The sequence below is a fragment of the Sminthopsis crassicaudata genome, chromosome 4, assembly GCF_048593235.1.
Source record: "Sminthopsis crassicaudata isolate SCR6 chromosome 4, ASM4859323v1, whole genome shotgun sequence".
NCBI classification, from domain to species: Eukaryota; Metazoa; Chordata; class Mammalia; order Dasyuromorphia; family Dasyuridae; genus Sminthopsis; species Sminthopsis crassicaudata.
The window spans coordinates 115,092,447-115,117,176 of record NC_133620.1 but is presented as its reverse complement, the minus strand read 5'-3'; the positions used below and the strand labels follow the sequence as shown (position 1 = coordinate 115,117,176).

Sequence of the window (24,730 nt, the reverse complement as noted above, 5' to 3'; positions counted from 1 at the left end):
TAGATGGCACAAGGGATAGAGTATCAACCCTGAAGTCAGGAGATTCTGAATTCAAATTTGATCTCAAATACTTAGCATTTACTAGCTGTGTGACTTTGAACAAGTCATTTATTAACCCCAATTGCCTCCCCACAAATAAAACAAACTGCTCCCCTTTTCCTCACACTCTGCTTTAATGATGAGAGATGATTTGGTATGATGGATAACATAGTGGGCTTGGAGTCAGGAAGATTTCATGCTTTTTGAAACCTACAAGCTGTTTGAACTTTTCTGAATTTTTGTTTTCTCACTAATAAAAGTGGATTAATAATGATGATGATGATAGTAGCTCCCCTCCCTACAGGGTTGTTGTGAGCACCGAATGGTTTTATGCATAGAAAGTGCTCTTACAACTTTGAAGAGCTACATAAATGTCAGCTATTATTAATTACATCACCATCCTCATAACAAAATATACCTGCTAGAGCAGCTGACCAATTCTACCCAGTTATTTTATGGGAGTATACCTCAGAGCAGCTACCTTCCCACCAATGAAAGATTTCAACGTTGTTTTGCCAGTCTTCACAACACATCAAAAGGGAATTTCTATGGGCACTTTTAAAGGTTCAGAGTCATAATGCATATAGTTACAATGAGCAAGTATATCCAGAAATGAAGTGGATGCATTAAAATTACATATTTTCTTGTCAGAAACTTTTTTTTACCAAAGTAAATATAAAAATGTATTTCAGGATATCAGATATGGGAGTGGGTGATGGTGAAGATTTCTATACCTCCAAAAGAAAAAGAAGTCTTTCCCCTTCTGGTCCACTCTCCTTTCTTCTTTACTTCCTCTCTATCCATTTTCTTTGTCCTTCATCCCCATGTCTCCTCTTGATGTCATTTCCCAAATTTCCTCCTCACTTCCTTCTCCTCCTCTGTATCTTTCCTCCCTTTTTAATCTCTTTCCTTTTCTTATATCAGTTTTGCATTTGTATCTCTGTAGGCAGGCATTCCATAAATGCTTGCTGATTAACTGATTTATTTCATTACAGAACCAGCCACTGCTCTCTCTTTCCCCTTCAAATAGTTTTTATTTCTCTGGCTCCCTGTTCATATCCCTCCTGATTTGAGGATGAGACTCCCCTGAGATTAGGGATTATGTCTGGAAAAAATTACAGAGTAGGAAGGTATCTCACCCACAGAACTGTCTATCATTCTGTTGTATCCCCTCAAGGGATAGAATAATAATAATAATAATAATAATAATAATAATAATAATAATAATGAGAAAAACATAGATTGTTTTGCAGCTTAAAAAGTATTTTCATTTTGCTATTAAGACATGTTATTTTATCTGATGCTCCCAAGCACTCAGTAATCAGGACAGGTACTATTTTTACCATTTTAAAGTGAAGCAAAATAGAACAGAAAGTAAAACTAACTAATAAGCAGCAGAATTAGAATTAGAATCCAAGTTTTCTGAATCCCAAACCATTCCTCTTTTATAGAACATTTGGCTCAGTTCATCATGAAAAACCTTCTTCCCCTTCCTTCATTCCTTCCAGAGTATTCATAAATGACATCTCTGTCACGATATGACTACATAAGAGGACATCCAAGTCCAAACCTTCATTTGACAGAGGAAGAAAACAGTAACTTGCCCAAGATAAGCATTATTTTTTCCTTCCTTCCTTCCTTCCTTCCTTCCTTCCTTCCTTCCTTCCTTCCTTTCTTCCTTCCTTCCTTCCTTCCTTCCTTTCCTTCCTTCTTTCCTTTCTTCCTTCCTTTTTCCTTTCTTTCTTTTCTTCCTTCCATTTTTCCTTCTTTTCTTTTTTTTAGTGTCATTCATACAATTTGGACTTAGGTCTTTTGACTACACTTTTGTCTTTTGTCTACCACTCTGTGCATATAAACATTCATGTATTATGTAGTTGATGTGATGGCCAAATGGGGTAAAAAAGCCAAAATTGAAGAAAGAATTCTCCTATTAGTTTATAAATCATCCCAACTATCCCAGACAATTTACCTGATAGAGCTCAATCCGTTGCTCAGACACCCGGGCCTTAGGATTCTGCAGACGAAAGACCCTGAATTCTGCTTTCACCAAGTTGGAAGCATTCTTCTCCATTGCTGAGACATCAAATCTGACAATTCTAAAGTAGGGCCTGTACAAAGTGGGCGGGATGGCATCTGTAAAGAGTTAAGGGAGTCACTGAGAATGATAAAATTCATTGTTCTCCCCAAAAGACCACAGCACAAGATAGCCCTAGAGACACCATAAGGAAAATATCTGCAACTTGGTTTGGGATCCAGTTGCCAATTTCATATTATTAACAATTTAACCAGGAAAAATAAGCATGTGCATTTGATTATGGGAATAACAGATTAATAGAGATTAACAAACCATTTTGAACTCTATTTGAGAGCATGCAGTTAACCCTGTCCTTTAAAGCTGAAAGAGTGGTGGAAAATCCTAGACACTTATGAACTAGAACAAGTGCACCACAGTTGATGGCTAGCAATGGCTGTCAGGCTTACATACAATTTAATTGAAAGTGCCAAGAAAATAGCTTTGTAATGGCAAGCAGTTTGCCCTGTATATTTTTTTCCTTGAAAGTTTGGCATCAAAATGTTCAATATTATCCAGGCCTGCATATTGCATCTTTTTCTGGTTTCAGTATTTTGGTCCTTTCTCAAACACACACACACACACACACACACACACACACACACACACACATACACACACACACACACACACACACATCCACAGAGAGTTAGAAAGTTGCATGGGATAATGAGTAGTTAAGTGATTTGCCTAAAGTAATATAAGTCTTCCTTAGTTCTGGAAAAGTGTTGCTGATTCCTAGATCAGCTCCCCTTCTATTATCCCATCCTACCCTTTCCATCTTATATCTATGATTTCATAGGTGACATTCCCTGCTATCTTCTGATACATGCTCCTTCTTTCTAGAAAACCTCACTTTAAGTTCAGGTTCTGTTTTCCCTATGAACCCTATTTCCTATTACTTCATTATTTTGCATTTATTAAGTATTTATATACATTTTTATAATATATTCCTTTAGACTCAATTTTAGATATGGTGTCCAGCTTACAAATGAGACAAAAAGCTTTCTACTCTTGTCAGACCCTACCTAGAGGATTAGTTTCATTATTGTGAGCATTTTAGGAACACTGATAATCTGGCCAGTGTCCAGAGGAATAATTTTGTGGCCTATTCAGTCTATAATCTAAGACTATAGGTTCTATTTAAGGAAGAGGTAAGAGGTTTTCTTTTTATTATTCCTCACAGTGTCCCTATACCAATACTCTGCATATAATGAGAACTCAATAATGTTGATTTCTTTCTTAAACTTTTGAACACACATGAATTACTTTTTTTTAAAAATCCAGATAACTCCGTGAACTTAAACAAGCCCCTTAATCTCTTGTAGTATCAGATTTCCTCATCAACAAAATAGAGATAAATATACTTATTAATTTTTGAGTTTATTATAATAGCTAGGTGGCTTGGTGAATAGAGTACTGTGTCACCTTGGATAAGTCACTTAACCCTGCTTGTCTCAATTTTCTCACCTATTAAATGGAGAAGAAAATGGTAAACCTCTCAAATATTTTTGCCTAGAAAACCCCAAATGGGATCATGAAGAGTCAGACTCAATTGAAATCGACTAAACAACAATACAAGCATAGTGTAGCAGATGAAAGATCAGATTTAGGAAGATCTGGGTTCAAGTTCTACAACTAAAACATACTAGCTATGTAACTTTGGACACTCAGGGCCTCCAGGCAACTTTCTAATGCTCTAAGTTAGAGTTGAGTTGCTGATCTATACCAATGTTTCAATTGTTAGTTCATATATATATATATACCCATGAAATCACAAGTCTGCACTAAATGAATCAATGAATAACTGTTTATTTGATTATATAGGGGACTTTGAAGAACAGAGAGGTCCTCATAAAGATATCCATTTTAGTGGTGCAGATTGGGATCTGTTCTGCAACTTAGTTTTAGTCAGTTGCACTGAAAACTTAAGTGATCTGTCCAAAGCCACCCAGCTAGTTCATGTTAGGAGCAACTCTTGAATTTCCGGATTCCTGATTCAGAGCAGCTCTCTACTACTTATTCTAAACAAATCTCTCAAGTAGATAGAAGGGGAGGGATAGAGGAAAAGTGTGGGGGTGGGGGAAGGGAAAGAGTTGTAGGTTGATAAGGACAGAGAAGTACATAGAGAGGTTTATAGATGGGGAGAGAGGTTGGTAGATAGGTAGGGATAGATAAATAAAAGATTAATAGCTAAATAAAGAGGTAGAAAAATAGATAAAGATAAGTAGATAGATGGACAGATAGATTGATAGATAGACAAAATACACAATAGCTCTGTGATTCTGGGCAAGTAACATGTACACTGCTCAGAGAGCTGGGTCTGTGATGAGGTCTTGCACCAAATGATGAGGTTTACCATCAAATGTTGGTGTTCAGTAGCACTTCATATGTGAAGAATTCACAATGACTTTCTACTTGCAAAAAAGTATCTTTATATATGAGAAGAGCTTACAGACAAAATGCAAAGGTAAAATAGACACCTGGAGTAGTAAATATGAAATAGATTTGAGAGAGCATATAGTTATCAAAGAAAGAAGTTTTAACAATTAAAATGGAAAAAAGACACCTTTCCTAATGGGACTCACAAATAACCAAGAGAAAGGGAATATGCCATGAGGCATAATATGCCACTGATTGGCAAGCTAAATTCAGACAGAAGTTTAACACCCTAAAAGAATTAGTTAGCTAGTCTAAGGAGAGACACCATGAGGTAGAATGCCATGGTGGACTAACCCAAAAGGGATTCAACAAAGTTAGGATAGGCCATGGATAGATTTTTAGGGGAAATTTAACCTCAGGGATTTGACGTCATAACTTGGCTTTCTGATTGGATACAGTAGGTTGGGGTTTCCCAAGATCTCCACCAGGGTGGAACTGTAAAGTTGAGCTGACCCCCGTGGAGTCCCCTTCCCTGCTTGCCTCAGAGAGTGTTATAATCGTATCAGTACTTCAGGCTTTCTCTGCCAATCTCCCCTAGTTACTCAGGACCTCAACACCTGGAAGAGCTGAGTTCAAATGTGACCTCAGACATTTATTAGCTATGTAACCACTAGGTGAGTCATTTAACCTCAATAAAAAACAAAACAAAACAAAACAAAAACAAAACAAAACAAAACAAAACAAAAAAAACCTGTAAAACCTTGTTTTCAGGATCAAATGAGATATTTGTAAAGTGCTACACAAAACCTTAAATCACTCTATAAATAGAAGCTGCTGTTATTATTTTTTTACCATTATTATTATGCCACTTCGTATCTGAATATCCCAGATCATATATTAGTATGAGTAAGAATAAATATTTATGTATTAGTTCATACTTTACAAACATTATTTCATTTGATCTTCACAACAACCCTGCAGGGTAGATGCTTTAATTATTCCCATTTTACAGATGAGGAAAGTGAACTTAAGAAAGTTAAGCAACTTGCATAGGATCAAACAGCTGGTGACTAGCTGACACAGCATTCTATAAAGGCCTGCTGCTATTATTCCTGAAAAGTCCCGGATCCAGGTGACTCAGTAACACTGGTCCTTCTTATCCTGTCTCCTCATCCCTCATGTTCTGGTGTTCAGCCTATGTCCCAACTGGGCCAACTCAGGGATGGCGAAGGCTATGAACACAGTCAAGGAACCAGAAAAAAAGACAGGGCAGTGCTGGAGAACATATGCGACATATCATATATGCTAGCTGAAATTTGTTTGAGAAACTGTCCCCCAGTGAAGGAGCAGAATTTGCAGCAGTGTAAGGCCTCTCACTATTATACAGCAGAAGTTGCAAGTGTTCTTTGAAAGAGCATCTTTAAGGAGTGGAACTAATTTAATATGTTTCCTGTTGTCAGGAAAAGTAAACAAGTCTTGTCTTTTATTTTCCCCCTCCCTCTTCTCTTCTCTCAATGGAACCTTACTGACCAGCAGCACATGGACAAACACAATCCTTTCCTCACACACCATAAGCTTCTATCTTCTCCTTCCATCAAGGTTTGTAAATAAAAGCTCTGGAGATTTATTTTTATTCTCTTTTGTGTTTATTAAACTTTGGAGGGTTTTTCTCTTTCTTTCTGGTCTTATGCCCACACTCTCTCTTATTATGGCCGCCTAAGACCAACAGGTCAATTTCCCCTCCACTTTATAAGCAAATCACCCAAATGGCCTGTCTTGGGTTTTGGAGTTTTTGAAGCCCTTATATGCAAATATTTACAGGAGTAGCTTGATTGTTATTAAATGCAGTTGTTATGTTCTCTATATTCTGGCAAAGGGCCCTCTCCCCCTCTGGCTATTATAACCATTTAGCCTTGTTTAGATTTCAACTCCCTGATAACACAAACCCAGATTTCTTCCCACCCCTTTATTTTATGAGTAGAAGCAGTTTATACATAAGGTGGAACGACTGCTGTGCAGTTCTGCCAGAGGCTAGCAACTTCCTGCCTGGGTCCTGTTGCAATGGTGGGATGCACATGCTGAGACAACAGCCAACCTACCCTCCAGCCCAGTTCCAGGCTCAGTGCACAGTGGGGACTCAATAAATATTGTTGACTGAATGACTGTCTACCACTTTCAACATTTGGGTTGCTGCTTTCCCCTGCTGTCATTTGCTTTAGGGTCAGAAGCCCCCTGCCTGTCTGAGAAACTTGAACAACCTGTCTGATGTCTCAGTATTTGAAAAGAATTTTTTTAAAACCCTCTCTGCTAATTGCTTTTGGCCCACTTCTTTGACCCTGCCCTAACCCTCTGGAAAGCTTTCTGGATGCTCGGTGCCGGAGGACCAAAACAGGCCTGTCAGAATACTGCTGGGACTTTTGAGGCCCACTCCCCCTGCTCAGAGGCCCAGATGGGCAGGGTAGGGATTTAATGACTTGAGCATCACTCATCCACCCAGCAAGACTTGGAGGGATGGAGATTTTTCCTCTGCCTTTCTCCAAGAAGTAGTTTTTTCCCCTTCTGGAATGAGAGTTGTCTATATATTGTTCCCTACAGCCCCAACACTGTATTCTTATTGATCACAAGTCATCAGATTCTTGACCCTAACCTTTTCTGATACTACCACTTACCACTCTCTCCTCAATCCAGACAAACAAATACTCCCACAGTCCTTTTAAGCTTATCTTTCAATTCTTAATTTTGATCCTTTCCCTACAATAAACCCTGAGTGGCCCTTAATCTTCCATATTGCCTTCCTACATACAGAGCAGTAGCTAGCCCATGAACAGTGTTCAAGTGTGATTTGTGTTGAGTGAAATCAAAATAAACAAATAAGTAAATAAAAATAAAAACCTAGGATAATTCATTCTTACTTTAACCCTGATTTCCTGATTCAGACAATGGAAAACAACATGAAGAAACAGGTAAAAATCTAAACTGTCAGAATTCAAGGAAATTTTATTCAACAATTATAAAGTACTAACTGTGTACAAAACCCAGTGCTAGTTAATGGGAAGATACAAACTTAAGGCATGGCCTTTGCTTTCTAGTAGCATAGAGTTGAGTAGAGAAAAGGAATAGTTACTAGTGTAATTACAAACTCTACTATCTCAACTAATGTTGTTTTCTATTATGCTAAAAATAATATGCTGTTCCTTATTCCCCCCCAAGCTGGCTCCTCAACTCCCTTTCCTGATAATACTGCTTCAATTATTATTTCATCTAGCATTGTGCTTTCATGAAAACAGCTGATGATAATAATCAAGGTAGGTCAGTTTGGGGAACAAAGCAGTTGTACTTAATGAACAATGAAGCCAGTTCTATCTTTCTATATAGTATTATTCACTTGAAGTCTAAAATACAAGTTATGAGTTTGCCATATACGGTTTCATTTACTCCTTATTTCATCTGGGTATGTATAGATCTTGATCAGCCTAAATGTCTTATACTTGTGACTCAGTGAACTCATCTTCCTGAGTTCAAATCTGGCCTCAAGTACTAGCTGTGTGACATGAGCGAGTCACTGTTTGCCTCAGTTACCTAATTTGTAAAGTGAGATGAAGAAGGAAATAGCAAATTACTTCAAGGTCTTTGCCAAAAAAAGATCAATGGAGTCACAAAGAGTTGGACATGGCTGAAACAACTGAATAACAACAGAATAGAATATGAAAAAGAAGACAGCTATAGCCTCAATGGAGTTAGCTCTATAGAAAGTAGTAAGATTTTTGCATAAACAGTAAACCTGGAATTTCTGAAGAACTAGAAGTATGTAGTGGAATGACCAACTGGACCTGGAGTCAGGGGCTCTGGGTTTGGATAGTAGTTCTGCTTCTTCTATGACATTAATTTGCAAATCACTTCATTTCTCTGGTCTAAGCTTAGTCAGTCATCTGTAAAATGAAGGAGTTAGATTACATGACCTCTGAGTCCCTTACTGATTTAAATCAATAGTCTTATTTTTCTAATATGATCTCCACAATAATATGGAGGATAACAATAATAACATTTATGTAATATTTTAATGTTTATAAAGCACTTTATAAATATTATCTCATTTGACACAAAGCTGGCCAATATCCCAGAAAAGTAAGTATCATATTTTTGCCTTTTTTTTTTTTTTTAAAGATGAGGAAACTCATCAACAGAGGCTAAGTATCTTGCCTGTCTTGCCCAAGGTTATACAGTCAGCAAGTGTCTGAAGTCAAGTTTAAACTCAGGTTTTCCTGACTCCAGATCCAGCATTCTATCCCCCCTGTACCACCTATATGCACAGCCTTTAAAACCTCAGAATCTCATTAATGGCCCCAGAGCTTCAAATACACAGTAGCTGGTAATAAATTCCTGCTAAAGGGTATTGAGGCACACTTATTCTCAACCCCATAGAATTGACATGGCTACATGACAAACAAAAGATGTCATATTCCAGGACCAGGTATCCAAGAAGGGATGAAGAGTCTGTTAATACTTAAAAAGACCATGAATCACTATTTAATCTTGCCAGAGGAGCTCACCAGAAAAAAATAAAATAAAAATATATAAATATACACGTAGCTGAGTTTTACAATGTACTTAACATGCTCTTATTTGTGAGTTGTTCCTTTGACCCAGCAATACCACTACTAGAACTGCATCCCAAAGAGACTTTCCCCCTTTGAAGCACTCTATAAGAAAATAGATCCAGCAAGAAAGGGTTAAATTTACAATCAATCTCAGGAGAAGGCACAGTCTGAAGTCAGGTTTAAACTCAGCTATGACTAGTTGAATCCAGGTTTTTAATTCTCCCAAGAAATTCTCTCATCTACTGGTCCACTGAGATCTCTTTCTAGACCTATTCTATGAGTCTAGACAGTGTGGCTTTCTTGCCTTGATCTCCTAAATCCCTGTTTCTGACTTCCATTCAGGAGTCAGGGAAGATCCTATTCCTTTGAAAACTTGGACAGCTTGATGGTACAAAGGGGAAAGCAATGAACATGCAGTCTGAAAGAATTGACCTCAAGTACTTTATTAGTTGTGTGACCTTAAACATGTCACTTAACCTGTTTACCTCAGATTTCCTGACAGTAAAATGGGTATAACAATAATAGCAGTTGTGAGGATCAAATGAGTTAATATGTATAAAGTATTTTGAAACCTTATAGTGCCACATAAATGCTAGCCATTATTTTTATTATTACTAGACTATGCTCAGAATTTGGATTAATTGTCCCAATGGCAATTAGGAAGGAGAGGCAACATGTTATAAGGGAAAAATTACTAGGTTCAGAGAAAGAAAATCTAAGTTTAAATCTTCCTTCTTTCATTGTAACATGAACTTTGGGGTCCTAATCTGTAAGATGAAGATGTAAGATTGATTTGTACTATATGACCTCCAAGGTCCCTGTTGGTTTTTAATCTATGATCCTAAGAGGCTTCCCTTAAAACCCTCTATGCTATAATGCTTTCACTCCATAAGGGAAAAAATTTGCATGGCCTTCATATTGAAAGGTTCACCTTATTGTGGCTTCTTCATTTAGATTCCTTACCCTGCCTGATATTTTTTGGGGGTACACGAGGATGCTTTTAAGAATTAGCATAAAAGTCATCCAGAAAGCAAAGGACTTATAGGACAGACCATGAAAGACTTCCTCCATCAGAAAAGTATTTAATTCTGCATTCCAACAATATTTAAGGAAGCCCTTTCTAAAATCTTTCCATGAAGATCCAAATACTAATCCAACAATCCCAAGAAAATACATTCATTGAATTGGAGACACAGATAAAATTGGTATTAGTTTGAGTTTTTATAAAGTAATTGGTGATCTCAGCATAAAATTAAGAGGTAATTTCAATTCAGCCTGTGTTGTACTCATGGCCAAAGCCTTTCTGAGATCTTTTGAGGATCCACATCAAATCTCCTAGACACTCATCTCCCGGGTCTGGACTGTGTCTCTCATCTTTCTAGTATAAGCAGGGAAGTTCTGATGTGTATCTTTCTATAACTGCTGAACTCTCCCTCTGGCTCTCTAGGGATTGCCATGGACTTCTGACATGCCTCAAGGGAATGGTGACTTCTCATTTCTGACCTCCAGTGCCTCTGAGGAAGCAATTTGGGGTTCATTAGGAACCCGCTGGAGTGAGCAAAATGAAACTGCTCATGTAGCGGTCAGGGAGCGCAATCACCTCAACCTCTGCCTATGTTTGCACAAACACAGCCAGCAAGAAAGCAAGACAATTGTGTTTTGGGGTTTTCTGAAATTTGTCTTGGCACGCTGGGTATGGGTTTGATTTCACTACCACATCCCAAGCTGTGCTGACATTCAAGTCACAGTGATTTAACACAAAATGACTGAGAAATAAACAGTGTATCAACAGTGGTTTCTGTTTGCCACTTGGACCATCCTTCCCTGTTAAATGTAATACAGCAGTGCAGCATCTGTAATTTAAGGCATGAGCCTCCAAGGCTGGGAATGTGTCAAACTCCACAAGGCAATGGCACGGACAAACCTAATTGCAACAATGCACAGCTGATGCAACCCAGCCCTTCTGCTGCCTATGATGGTGGGTTCTACAGGCACCAGGTCCTTCTCTGAGTGCTCCATAAAAAGGCAGCTGAATCATTATAAATAGCTTTCTTTCTACACATCAAGCAAAAGGATCCAAGTCAACCTTTGGATGACTACCTGAATTCTCTGATGTCCATCAAATTTATCCCAAAGTCAAACATAGGTTACTTTTGGGTATCAATCAATATTACATTCCATCAGCAAAGAAACACTAGCTATACAGTCAAACAGAGAAGTCTTTCAGTTCTAATAAGAAGGCACACAACTGGGGTTGAGCTGCCAAGCTAAAGCTTTGCTAGATGATAGTTTCAGAAAAGAGATGGTATATCTTAGAAATGGAACATTTTGGCTCTGAATGATTATAAGATATTAAGTCTAGAGCTAGAATGGAGCCAAGAGCTCATTTTGTCCAATCCCTTCATTTTATAATTATGGAAACTGAGGTCCATGGTATTTATATGACTTACTCAAGATCAAAAGCAGGTCTTTGTGAACTCAGGTCCTCTGCCTCCAAAGCCAGCATTCTTTCAATCATACCATATTAACTCATAACAATCTTTAGAATGACTATGATGGTCTATTCCCTAAAATATGGAAGAGTTACTGTTAATGGATACCACTTAAAGCAACTGCTTCTTGTATACTCTTTTTTTTCCCACCTCTGTTCTCCCCCCTCTCTCTTGTCCTTCTCTTCTATTCTCTTTTTGAGTTATCTACCACCAAAGCTTGAAGGAATCTTCAGAGCCATTTAATCTAATCTTCTTCTATTTCAGAAAAGAAAATTGAAACAATTTGTCCAAAGATTGAAGTTATCTTCCTTCTCTTCTTCCTAAGTTTTATGACTACCAGTGGCATTCAGTGGTGTCAATTCAAATTTCTGACTCTTTTGAAAGGGAGGGCTTGTGACCACCACTATCACCCTACCACATCTATTCTAAGGGATTAATTGCACAGACTCCAATTTTGGAATTATACGCAGTCTCCAAATAGATAAAATTGAGAACAGAATCAATGTGGATTCACTTAATGGACTAAAGAAAACCCTGCATGTTTATTACTCTTCGCAGGCTAGAAGCACAGATTCTTTCCACATATGAAGAAACTCAAATCTAGAGTATTTCCAGGATCTCACAAAGTAACAATTGCAAGATTAGGATTATAATTTCTAACCTCCAATTTTTAAAATTTGCTTAAGAAACTAATTTTAAGATCTTAATTAACTAATTAATGGCTTGATTTAAAGTCTTACAGGTATCTAGCATTGGTGCTATAAACTGGCCCTCTAATTTTCTTTCTTCTGTTTAGCCTGATTTATTTTTCTTTCAGGCAATGTGCTGGTGTACAAGGCTGCTTTGCCTATGAGTGGTGTGTCACACCCTCATCAAAACTCAAGCTGGAACAAAGACTCAAAAAAGTTCAGAGTTGAAAGTGGCCTGGGGGCCATCTAAGTTTAATCCATACCTGAGTGGGAATCCCACTGACGACATGCTGGGCAAGTGGTCATTTGGCTTTTGTTTAAAGACCTTTTATAAGGGGCAACTCAAGTATCTGCAAAAGCAGAATATTCCACTACTGGAAAGCTCTAATAGTTACAGTTTTTCCTTACATTGAGCCAAAATTTGTCTCTCTGACACGTCGTCCCAGCACTCCTAGTTCTATCCTCTGGGGCCAAGTGGAACAAGCCTAATCCTTCTTCACCCTAAAGAGTCTTTCAAACACTTGAAGACAGCTGTTCTGTCTCCTGATGAGATTTTTTTTTCTTTAAATTAAATAGACCTAGATCTTCACCTGATCCTCAAATGTCATAGTTTTGAGTTCTTTAAGGAGTGAAAACTAGTATAAATAGAACGATTTTAAAAGAGCATCTAAATGAATAGATGGATAAAGTCAAGTTACTAGGCAACAGTGGACAGTGTTGAGAAGGGGGGACAAAGCAGGATATAATTGCTTAGCCTAGCCATTGTCAGTGATTTCTGAAAGATTATTGAGAATAAAAGAACTTTTGAAAGGGCAAATGTTCCAATTTTTAAAAGAAAGAAAGAAAAGAAAAATAGAGCCTACAAACTATACATTGAACTTATTAGTGGGGGTAAAATTAGTGAAGACCTAGAAAAGTAGTGTTCATCATGAATAGTTTCTATAAGACTAATCAGGTAGTGCAGAGGATAGAGCACCAGCCCTGAAGTCAGGAGGACATGAGTTCAAATATGACCTCAGACACTTAACACTTACTAGCTATGTGACCCTGGGCAAGTCAGTTGACCCCAACTGCCTTAGCCAAAAAAAAAAAAAAAAAAAAAAAAAATTAACCTCATTTCTTGCTAGTTAAAATTATTTAAATGATTTTCTACTATTGTTCCTGCTGTATCTTTGAAGCTGTATACTTCTGCAAAAGCTACTTGGTGGTAAGTTGTTAAATAGAAGTGGAGTGTTAGTTATTTCTATGAGTTCTATGATGCTATGTCTAGGGGGACACACTATTAGAGCTGGAGTTTGAAGTCAAGAAGACCTGTATTCAAATTCTACTTCAGGCACTATCTGTGTGGCCCTGGATGAGTTACTGCTTGCCTCAGTTTCCTTAATAGTGAAATGGGAATAATGATTGCACCTACCTTCAAGGATGGTTGTAAGGATCCAACAAAAATCTTAATTATAAAATGCTTAGCACAGTGCCTGGCACATAGAAGTTACCATGTAAATGCTAAATTATTATTTTTAATTGCTTATTCAATGACAATAAATTTTTTTTCTTTTTTGGGGGGGGCAAGGTAATTGGAATTAATTGGAATTGGATTTGCCTAAGGTCACACAACTAGAAAGTGTTAAGTGTCTGAGTGCAGATTTGAACTCAGATTTTTCTGATTCAGGGTCAGTGCTCTATTCACTGTACCATCTAGCTGCCCCTGAATGCTACAATATTGCCATCATCATTATTATTACTATGAAAAGCTCAGCTCAAGACCAAGATTTGTTACTTAGTAATTGAGTGAACTTGGACAAAGTTATGAAATTAAAATGTGTCTTTAACAGTTGAACTTTATAGGAATTCTCAAGCTGAAAGGCTTCTCTGAGATCATGTAGTGATCTTCCTTCTGAAAAATGAGGAAACTGAGGTCCAGAGATGAAGCCACTTGCCCTGGGTCTCATGGATAGTGTGGTCACTGATGGAGTTAATATTGGAACTTAAGGCTCTGAGTTCTGAGTGTTCTCCCTCTCTTTCCTCTTGGGCAGCAGGCACTGGAATGGGATCTATTTGGATCACATATCATGCTAATTTATAATCAGAAGTGCTGTATTCAAATTCAGATTCTGCCACTTATTATTGATATGGCCTTGAGAAAATCACTCTAAAATCACTGAAAATAAGGAGACTTGAATTATATGGCTTATAAAATCTCTTGTAGCTCCAAAGCTGCATAAGCTATCCATAGAACTTAAACCTCATTGTCAATAATTTCAACTTCCAACATCAGTGAAAGATATAGCAAGAAAAGAGAAACCTTTAATCTTGTACCAGGTATTAATTTATTCTAGACCACAAAGAACCTCTGTTACTCCTCAAATGCCCCCCCCCAATTTCCTATTACTCCACCCTCTTACCATAAGGAATTAAATGAATTACTTAATTTTTCATCGCATTCTACCAGTGCCCCTAAAAATGTCTGTTATCAACACTATCAATCAATTACTGAAAGGCTAATAGGAATGCTACCTCCTTCCCTAGAAGATAAAAGGAAAGAGAAGAAAAGGTAAATCACTCCCTAAAAGGGGAAATCAAGTCCCAACTACCACAAACTCTCTATGCAACTATGAAGGAGCCCAAAGTTAGAACTTAAAGTAGTACATGAGGTTAAAGGAAGAAAATTCCTATCTGTGTAAGCTGCATTCCTACCTGGCAGGGACAGTTTTTGTTTTTTTTTTCAATGCAGGAACTAAACTAACTACTTCAAAATAGGTCATCTGAAGCATCTGAAGGCCTATTTGTTCTTCTGGAAAAATGCTTGCCCATGCAACTATGATATAAAGGAGATGGGGGAGAAGATTGCCAGGAAGGAAAATATGGTTCCCAGAGAGGGAATGTAAGTGTTTCAAAGGATGGTGGTTTAGTTCCTTACAAGGAATATTAGAGTTTCAAAGGACAGTGGTTTCTTAGCATTGGTAGAGGTATTCATTAAGGGTGTTCACTCTTCCCCCATCCTGTTTGTATTGGCAACAGAGCCATGGGCAATTAAGATATGGGAACATAAAGGAATTATAGGAATCCAGATGAACTGTGGCATGAAGAGTTCTGGCAGCAAGCCAAGGGTGTTAGGCTTGTTTTAAAAGATCTTATTAATTTGGGTGCTACTCTGTTCTCTGTTTTTTAAGCCCTTGCCTCCATTTATGGAGAAATTCTCCTATCTTCAAAGCGAGAGGTGCTGATACAAGACAAGAGTTCTGCTAGGTACCTGGAAGATTCTTGAAGCATATGTATTCTTTTCAGTTAATTTGGCTGGCCTGGAGCAAAATATGTGGTTTGGTTATAAATGATTTTCTAAGCTTTTCTCATTGTGCGTGGAGGAGGCTGAAAAATAGCCAAAATGGTATACAACAGGATTCTTGCTTTCCAAGATTGAAATGCTTCTCAGGACATTTGGGGGGCACTAAATAGGCTTAGAATAAGTTTTATGGCTATTTAGTCTGGCCTATAGCCCCTAGGAAAGAGCTGCCTAAATATCCAAAAGGACAAGCCCCATATTATCTCAGTTCCTTAAAATAAAAATTTTTAAAAAAGGACTGGGAGCTCTCCAGTGTTAAGAATAGGAGAAGGAAGAGAAGAATTCTTTGTGAGAAAAAAAAATACTTTTCTCCGTTTTGGGGAACTTGGATTCTTTATATTACCAGCCCCTTTGACTGTTTTGGCAGCCTTCAGAGGACTTTAGATCCAGAGGTCAAATCTCAGGGGGCTCCTGAAAGTCAAGTTTGGGTAATCTCCTCCCTGCTTCCTTTCATCCCTGAAGGCTGTTTAGCTAGGACAAGATGAGCTATTCTTCTTCCTCCCACCACAAAAATGTTCATGTGATGGAGAACCAGGTGAGATAATCCATTCTAAGACCAAATAAATTAGCTTCAATGGGTCTTTTGATTATAAAACTATTCTATAAATATTTTAGAAGGGAAGAATGGGATTGAAAGGAATATCTGCCCTTCTCAAATAAATAATAAATAGATCTATTTGTATAAATACACACACATACACACACATATGCAGGTCAAAAGATATGTCTACATACACATACTGTGCCAAACAAAGTCTTATTCTGATGCCTCACAGGTAATGATGCTTGTTCCTAAAAGGTAAATCATTTGAACCCAAACTCTAGGAGGGCCTATTCATCTGAAAAGACCCTGAATATGGGAACTCTAATGATGATCTATGATCCAAGGACAAGGCCAGTTAGGATTGTCTTCACCAGAAGGCTGATTAACACATGGAACACTTTTTAGCCACAAGAACTTGTCAATACATTCTATCTAGTAGATATGGAAGAACTGGGATGTTTATCAATGAAGGGAGCATCTATACCACTGAAGTCACTGATCCCTAGAATAAAAATGAATGCATGTAGGGCAGTTTATCTATAAATATATGTGTATATAATTGCCTAAACATATCTGTATGTATGTGTGTATGTGTGTGTGTGTGTGTGTGTGTGTGTGTGTGTGTGTGTGTGTGTGTGTGCACTTAGGCAGTTACATAGTGCAGTGGAGAAGGAGTCAGGAAGAATTATTTGATTCGAATCTAGCCTCAGACACTTACAAGCTATATGACTCTGAACAGTCACTTAATTCTGTTTGCCTCAGTTTCCTCATCTATCACATAAAGTAGAGAAGGAAATGGCAAACCACTGCAATATCTTTGCCAAGAATACACCTAAAAGGATCATGAAGAGTCAAACATGACTGAAAACAACTGAACAATATACATATGTATGTTTGAGTGTGTAAATTAATTACAGAAAAATGGATGCATAAAGGATTAATATAAAGACTACATAACTTTCTAAGTATATCCTGGTGTGAGCACTTGAAACAACTTCAGCTCTTTCTGGTTAAGTGAAACAAGTCACTGATGACAATAAATTCAAATCATATGGACTTTAAAAGTTAGCAGTGATCTAAAGTTTTCCAATCCAGTTAAGTGGTCATCTTGTTTCAATTTAACAACCTCCAGTGATGGGGTTGCCATTACCACCTGAAGCTACCCATTCCATTTGTAAATAATTCAATTATTAGGAAGCCCTTGCGTGTATTGAACCCAAATTTATTTCCTTGTTACAAATTCATAAGATCTAGGGCTGGAAGGAAACTTAAAGATGAACTGCCTCAAACTCCTCATTTCACAGTTGAAGAAACTGAGGTCCAGAGAAATTCCCTGACTTATCTACTGGAAGAAAGTAACAGAGTCAGGATTTGAACATAGGTCCTTCATTATAAATCCAATACCCTTCCCACTGTATAATACTGCTCCTATTGGTGCTAATTTGGCCCTCTAGAGTCAGGCATAAGAAATGTAATCCCTCTTCCACATGACAATTTTTTTAATGTATAAGAGTTTCTGTCTGTCTTGCTTTCTACTCCCTATCCAATTAAAGTCCTATCTGGTACCTCATTGTTCCCTCAAGATATCTGTGTTCTTGAAGGTTTTGCTAAGAAAATGACACCAACAGGGGCAGTATCTCCCAAACTGTGAACATAGAAATGATGAAGTGTTGTCCAAGGACAAACGTAGGTCAGAGAGTCTTATCATCAAGTTGTCCACAGATCAAGGAATTCATTGGCTGCTATAACTTATAGAGATCATTTACTATGGCATGGAAAGCAAGGTAACTGATATCAGCAGAAGACTCACAGGATCGTACATTTAGATCTGGTCAGTAAAGGAAACCTTGTCAAACTCCCTCATTTTACAGAAGGGACAAGTAAGTAGTCACAGAAGTAGTCAATGGCAGAACCAAAGTTTTTGACTATCATCTCTCCCTAAATCATTTCTTTTCCAGGTTAAATATTCTTCCTTCCAGTTCTTTCAACTTTCTACCCATGTTATCACTAAACCAATAAATCTATTAATAAAGACTAGATCAAATGCCAGAAGGATTTGAATAAGATTTTTAAAACACATTTCCTTCCCAGTAACCCTGTCTGTAATAGTAATTCATTAAATCTAGTCTTGGAGTCAAGAAGATTTAGATCCAGTCCATACTGGCTGTGTGATTCTGGGCAAGCCTCACAGAGGCCTCAGGTGTCTCTCAGAGAAGAGCTGTGCAATATTCAAAGATCTGTATTAATAGAGGGGATTTCCCCACTAGAAATTGTCTACAGTGATGAAATCATGGATACAGAAACAAAAAAAGACAAACGTTATAAATATCATAGAACTACATTTGACAGGTAAGGAATATGAGATTCAAACAAGTTAATTAACTTACTCATAGATACATGGCTACAAAATCTCAGGAGCAAGATTTAAACTCAAATCTACTGACTTTATCCAGAGCTTTTGACACCACAAAATACTTCATTGACCAGTTGACAGAAGGTCTATAATCTGATAATAAATTTGTCCAGGTTCTGGATATTCCAAGATATCACAAGGACTAATATAAAAATCACCAAGAAAAGGTAATGTGGCATGTCTATCTGGGTGCTACATTTGGAATCAGGAAATCTGAACTCCAATCATATTTTATATCATCATTAAACTAAATGACTTTGGGTAAGCCACTCAGACTCTCAGATCCTTATTTCCTTTATCTACTAAATAGAGAGATAACACTCAAATTACCTATCCCCAGGATTGTGAGGAGAAAAGTGATTTGAAATCTTAAAGCAACTAATCAACAATTACAAGGGCTTAATAGCATCAGGCATATTGGAATCCTTGGTTTACAATGACAAAAATGAAATCATACTTGCCTTCTAGGAACTTACATTCTATTAGAGAAAATGTGCATATGTAAGAACATGCAAAATAAATTATACCAAATAAATGTGAGATATTATGGTTGTGCTCATTTTTTCAATCATGTACAAATGTCTAGTATCAATGTAATATTGAGCTTTGAATTTATTTCATATGAGAAATCCATAAGGAAATATTGGTAAGCTCACCAGTCACACAATAGCAAGAACAATAATATAGCACCTACTTTGTACCAAGTACAGTGTTAAGCACTTTACAAATACTAAATTAAATCCTCACAACAAAACTGGGTTCTGTTCTAAACAATTATTTTCATTAATAGGATATAGTGACTTTCCAGGATTAGCTAGAAGTGTCTGAGGTCACATTTGAATTCAGTTCTTGTGACTGGCAGCTATTCTTGGTACTCCATTCATAAAATGCTGATTTGAAGTCTGCCAGATCAAGGAGGAATTTTGCATGCATGGATTTGGACAGATTTGATGTTTTCCAATTCAGATCCTAAATAGAAGGACTGGATTGGGAGGGAAAGGTCACTGATAGTTCAGTAATATAGTATCTTCTCCTATTTATCAAATGAAGAAACTGAGACTCAGACGGTTTATGTAATTTGCCCAGGAAATTGGAACTGAATTCAAACCCAGTTCTCCTGCTTTCAAATTCAGCACATTTTCCCACCATTTCATAGGAAAATATGTTTTCTCAGGAAAAGATCTTCTCCATATAGTATAAAACATCTTATGGAACAACTATGTCCCTAATACATATGCGAAAACTTCTTTTGGGGAGGATCCTACCATAGATTCTAACTCAGTTCTACACAGGAACACAGACTCGAAGACAGCCTCATGTCCTTGGAAGTATGAATGGCTTTGATACCCTGACCCCTCTCATGAAAGTTTCCTTATTTCAGAGAGCTGTTTCTGCTGCCAAGAGACAGAAGCAGCCATCAGTGCCAAACACAGATATCTGGAGAAGCAGAATCTTGGAAAGAGGTGAGTGGGAGAAGACAGTGCGTACCAGGGCTTGCTACCACCTCATACTGACTCATTTCATTGGAGCAGACCAAGCTATGTAACAGTTTACAACACCCACCAGCCTGCTCTGGGCTTTGTAGTTATGGGAAGACAGAGATGGGGGGTGGGGGTCCATTCCACAGCAGCTACTTTAGCGATCCACAAGACCAGTTAGCCCACAAAAGCACTGAGTTCAGTGGCTCATAGATGGATGAATGAAGTGATACAGTTCCAGTATTAGGTCTACGAGGGAAGAATTTGGGTGCCCTTAGAAGCAACTGCTCTCTCCAGTAACTTGGGGACAAGGGGAAGTGGGTTCAATAACATGCAGCAAGAGCATACCAAAGAATAAAGATGCTATTTTAGTAGTAGTCTCATGCCCATTCACTGCCTGATAAGGGTCTTACTGCTTTGATTTCCCCATCAAAGGTAAAGACATGTCTTCAAGTAAAGTTTCTAAATGTTCAAAGATAAAGCCTAGTAGATCTTAAAAAAGGTCACTCAATCAATTAACACTTAGTAGCTACTTAACTATGGGCCAGGCTCTGTGCTAAGTGCTGGGGATACAAAAGAAGGCAAAAGAAATACCTTGATCTCATGAAGTTCATAATCTAAGAGGGAGAGAGATGCAAACAATTATGTACAAACAAGAGACATACAGAATAAATTTGAGATAATATAGGAAAGTCACAAGGTTTAAGGGGGATGAGGAAATCTTCTTCTGGAAGGTAGAATTTTAGCTGAGACTAACAAGTCAGGAAAGGTAATTTGCACTTGAAACTTAATTAGTTTTAGGTAGAAAGAGAAGGCAGTTAAGGGGCCTGTAATCAGAAAAACTGGAGTTCAAATCTATACTTAAACATTTACTAACAGTGTGATCCTGGACAAGCCACTTAATTCTGTTTACCTCAATTTCCTCATCTGTAAGATAAGCTAGAAAAGGAAACAGCAAAGCACTCCAGTATCTTTGTGAGGAAAACTCCAAATGGGGTCACAAAGAGTTAGACATCACTGAAAAATCTGAACAACAACAAACTAAGGTCTGTTAACTTTTTTAAAATATATAACTATATTTCAATATAACAGATTTTCTTTTTTTCTGTTTTATTTCTTGGATTTAAAAACATTATTTTGAGAAGGAAATCATAGAGTTCACCAGACTTACAAAGAAGTCCAGAGCCTTCAAAGTTAAGAATGCCTGTGATCAATACAGCATTTATTAAATAAATGCTATGTACCTGGTACTGTGCTATGTATAATACTATATACAATGCACTGTGCTAGATGCAAGGAATAAAAAAGAAGCAAAGTAACAGTTCCTACACTCAAAGGTCTTGCAAAATATTTTTAAAAGGTACAAGTACAAAAATAAATATAATACATAAAGTAGTAGAAAAATCTAAAGCATTCTAGAAAAATTTGAGGATGGAGAGTGGAGTTCAAGGGAAGTCAAGGAACAAAACTTTTGAAGAGATATCAAGCCTCTATGGCCTATTTAAATACAAATGGTACTTTCAACATCAACTTAAGAAATAAGAAGCGTCTACTTTCACATATTATATATATGCCATAGGGGAAAAAAAACTGTAATATACTGTAACTACATCAAGCAGGCTTATGACTTGAGACTAACAAATTTCTAGCAATATTTTTATGTTATCAAATGAACCAGTACTCTATCCTAAACCATCTTCTGCTCACTCATAAATCCTTCCAATGATAAGTCTTTGGAAAAATGTTTTAATTCCCAATGGAGCATTTCATCTTAATCCTGTCTTGATGCATTTGCTGAATAAAGCCAGGACATGTCTAAGATGAATGAAACTATTACAGTTTTATAGCAATTGTCAACATTTTAGCTGCAAAGGTTAGTTACTTCCAAATTAACTAAAATGCCTCCAAAGGGATGCCTCCCTGCTCCATTAACTGGAGAATTAACTGATCATTCATGTATAGATATTTTGTTTGGCCATGAAATGTAGGGGTAGAACTGATCTCTAAAGCTGATATTTAAAATTTTAATTATTATATCTTTGATCCTATCATTAAAGTTCAGATTGAATCCACTTCGAATAATTTTGAGTCAATGAAGTAGCAAAATTCATTCATTTTTTCTAATATTGGACAAATCAACCAATACCCATGAATTAAGCAACTACACATGCACAACAATCAGTAAGTAATACAAAAAAAAAGAAAAATACAGAAAAAGTTAAAATCTCTGAACTCTTAGAAATTGCCATTTTGTGGGAAAACAATCAGAAAACAACATCAATTGGTAAATATTCAATTGACAAATTCAAATTAATAAACTGATTTTGCCTCACAATATCTTCAGTCTTATCACAGAGATAAAATCCAGTGAAGAGAGATAAGTATAAACTAGAATAACTAAGAATATAAAATTATGGAGTTAGAAGGCATCCTCATTATGAGGGATTCTTTTCTGTAATTTCTGGCAAGAACAAGAAAAGAAGGGGAAAAAAAGCTTTGTAGGTAAAAAGCCAATACTTTTTTCCCCCTTCAGTTAGTAGTCCCTGGCTATAAAATAAAGAAAACTTCCTTAAAATTAGAGCTATCCCAAAGTGTAAGGGGATATCTTGGAAGGTAGTAGATTTCGCTTCAGTAAAAGTCTTCAAGCAAAGATAATATGCCCATTTGCCAAATATTGTTATAGACTGTCGATTCTTGCTCAGAGAATTGTAAATTTTGAGTCTATAAGGATCTTTGAAGACCACTTAATCCAGGGGTTCTTAACTGTTTTTGCTATCCAAATGCCTCAGAAAATCTGGCAAAGCTGATGTTGAAAATGCATAAAATTAAATATATATGACTACTAAGGAAATTAATTATACCAAAGTAAAGATGTGCATTTTTCCCATTAACATTCATAGATTTCCCCCAATAAACAACAACAAAAAAAAAACCCCACAATCTATCTACAGACTCCTTGAATGAAGCCTGAAGAGGCAAGTCATTTGTTCAAAATCCCACAGAAGGTAAAAAAGCAAAGTCAAGGATTTGGATCTTGTCCACGATTATAAATTCATCACACCACACATGAAGACAACAGAAGAGAAATTACAAAATACTAAGTTCTCTAATAAGCCCCAATCATCACATCATTCCAATTGTTATGAGCCTACCAAACTCTCCAAAGAAAATTTATAAACAAAGCTAGCATACTAAGAATAAGGGTAGTTATTCTAATGATATCACACCAGGTATTATTCTTCTTGCTTTCTCTCTTAATGCTGTTTAAAGCCAGTTCCCCTCCATCTTCTAACAATCCCTGACACATAGTAAGCACTCATTAATATTTATTGAATGATATGACTGAATGAAAAACAGTTACATTTTATGGTCTCTGTTGTTTTCTATCTATGCATTATATATATATATATATATATATACATATATATATATGTGTGTGTGTGTGTAAATATATGTATACATATATATGTATATATATATATATATATATATATATATATATATATATATATATATATAGGTAGGGGCAGGGCAGATTTAAGCAAGGTGTGTATGTAAGGATGGTAAGTGGACATGGGGCAGTATATAACCAAAAAAACTTTAAATTACAGGCACTGAAAATGTAATCAGGAGTCACTGGACATCAGGACTGAAATAAATATAATAGAGATATAAGGGTGCCTGAAAGTAGTTTTAGGTATTTCTCCTGCAATGCTGCTCAATGAAAGCATAAACAACAAATATATGAATATCCCCTTTTTTCCTAATAAATATAAATTCCACATGCATGGAGACTGTTTCCTTTTTGTTTTTGTAACCCCAGCTCCTAGTATAATGTTTGGCAAACAGAGTAGCCACAAAATTCAGGTTGTTTTATTGACTAATAGAGTCTACTATAAACATCTCAATAATTTATAATCTTTGACATATTAAGCATAAGACATAAAAGGTGTCAATAAATATATAATATAGTTAACTCTGAGCCAAGTTATATATTTAGAGTTAGAAGGAACTTTGGAGATCATCTAGTAACATATGAACCAATTATTTTATATGAGTACAGTAATGCTGAGAGATTAAGTGATTGCGCCTACACAAGTAGTAAATACCAGAGCCAAGAATCAAACATAGCTGTGACTGATTCAGCCTTCTTTCCACTATAAGGGAGTATTTGCTAACAGACAGTAATAATAATATAAGAAACAGAGAGGGATAGTGGGTAGCTTATAGATTTTGATTCACATGTGTAAATCCTGCTTTAGGCATTTAATTCCTCTTTAACCTTTGAGAAATCACTTAAGTTCTCTGTGCCTTAAATGTCTTATCTGTAAGATTGGTCTTGGATGCCTCTAACGGCTCCTCTAGCTCTAAATCCATGTTTCTTTGATTCCAGGATAAAAAGCATAGATTTCCCCCCTCCTTCCAAATTCTCTTTCTACCCCTTATCTTTCTTTTCTCCCTTTCACCTCCACCAACAAATAAATTAAAGCTAACAGAAGCAGTTTTCCCTTCATTGCTCTCATCAAAAGGGAGAAGTAGCCTCTTTGTTTTCCTTTTACAAATTTGCAAGGGAATCCAAACTGGTAATAGATGAGCCAAGACCCTCCACAATTCTTTGTGGAGAGGCTAATCAAAGTCATCTCCAAAAGAGATCAGATTCTCCTTGGGTGGTATTTGTAAGGCT

The 24,730-nt window shown here is 36.8% G+C and overlaps 1 protein-coding gene across 1 annotated transcript in view; it reads right to left on the bottom strand.

Annotated features, from left to right (window-relative positions):
• Nucleotides 1–24,730, bottom strand: part of TGFB2 (transforming growth factor beta 2) — a 90,244-nt gene that overhangs the window by 24,792 nt on the left and 40,722 nt on the right. The window contains exon 2 of the mRNA XM_074309188.1: nt 2,009–2,172. Coding sequence (XP_074165289.1) covers nt 2,009–2,172 — 164 coding nt within the window. The remainder of the gene's footprint in view (nt 1–2,008; nt 2,173–24,730) is intronic.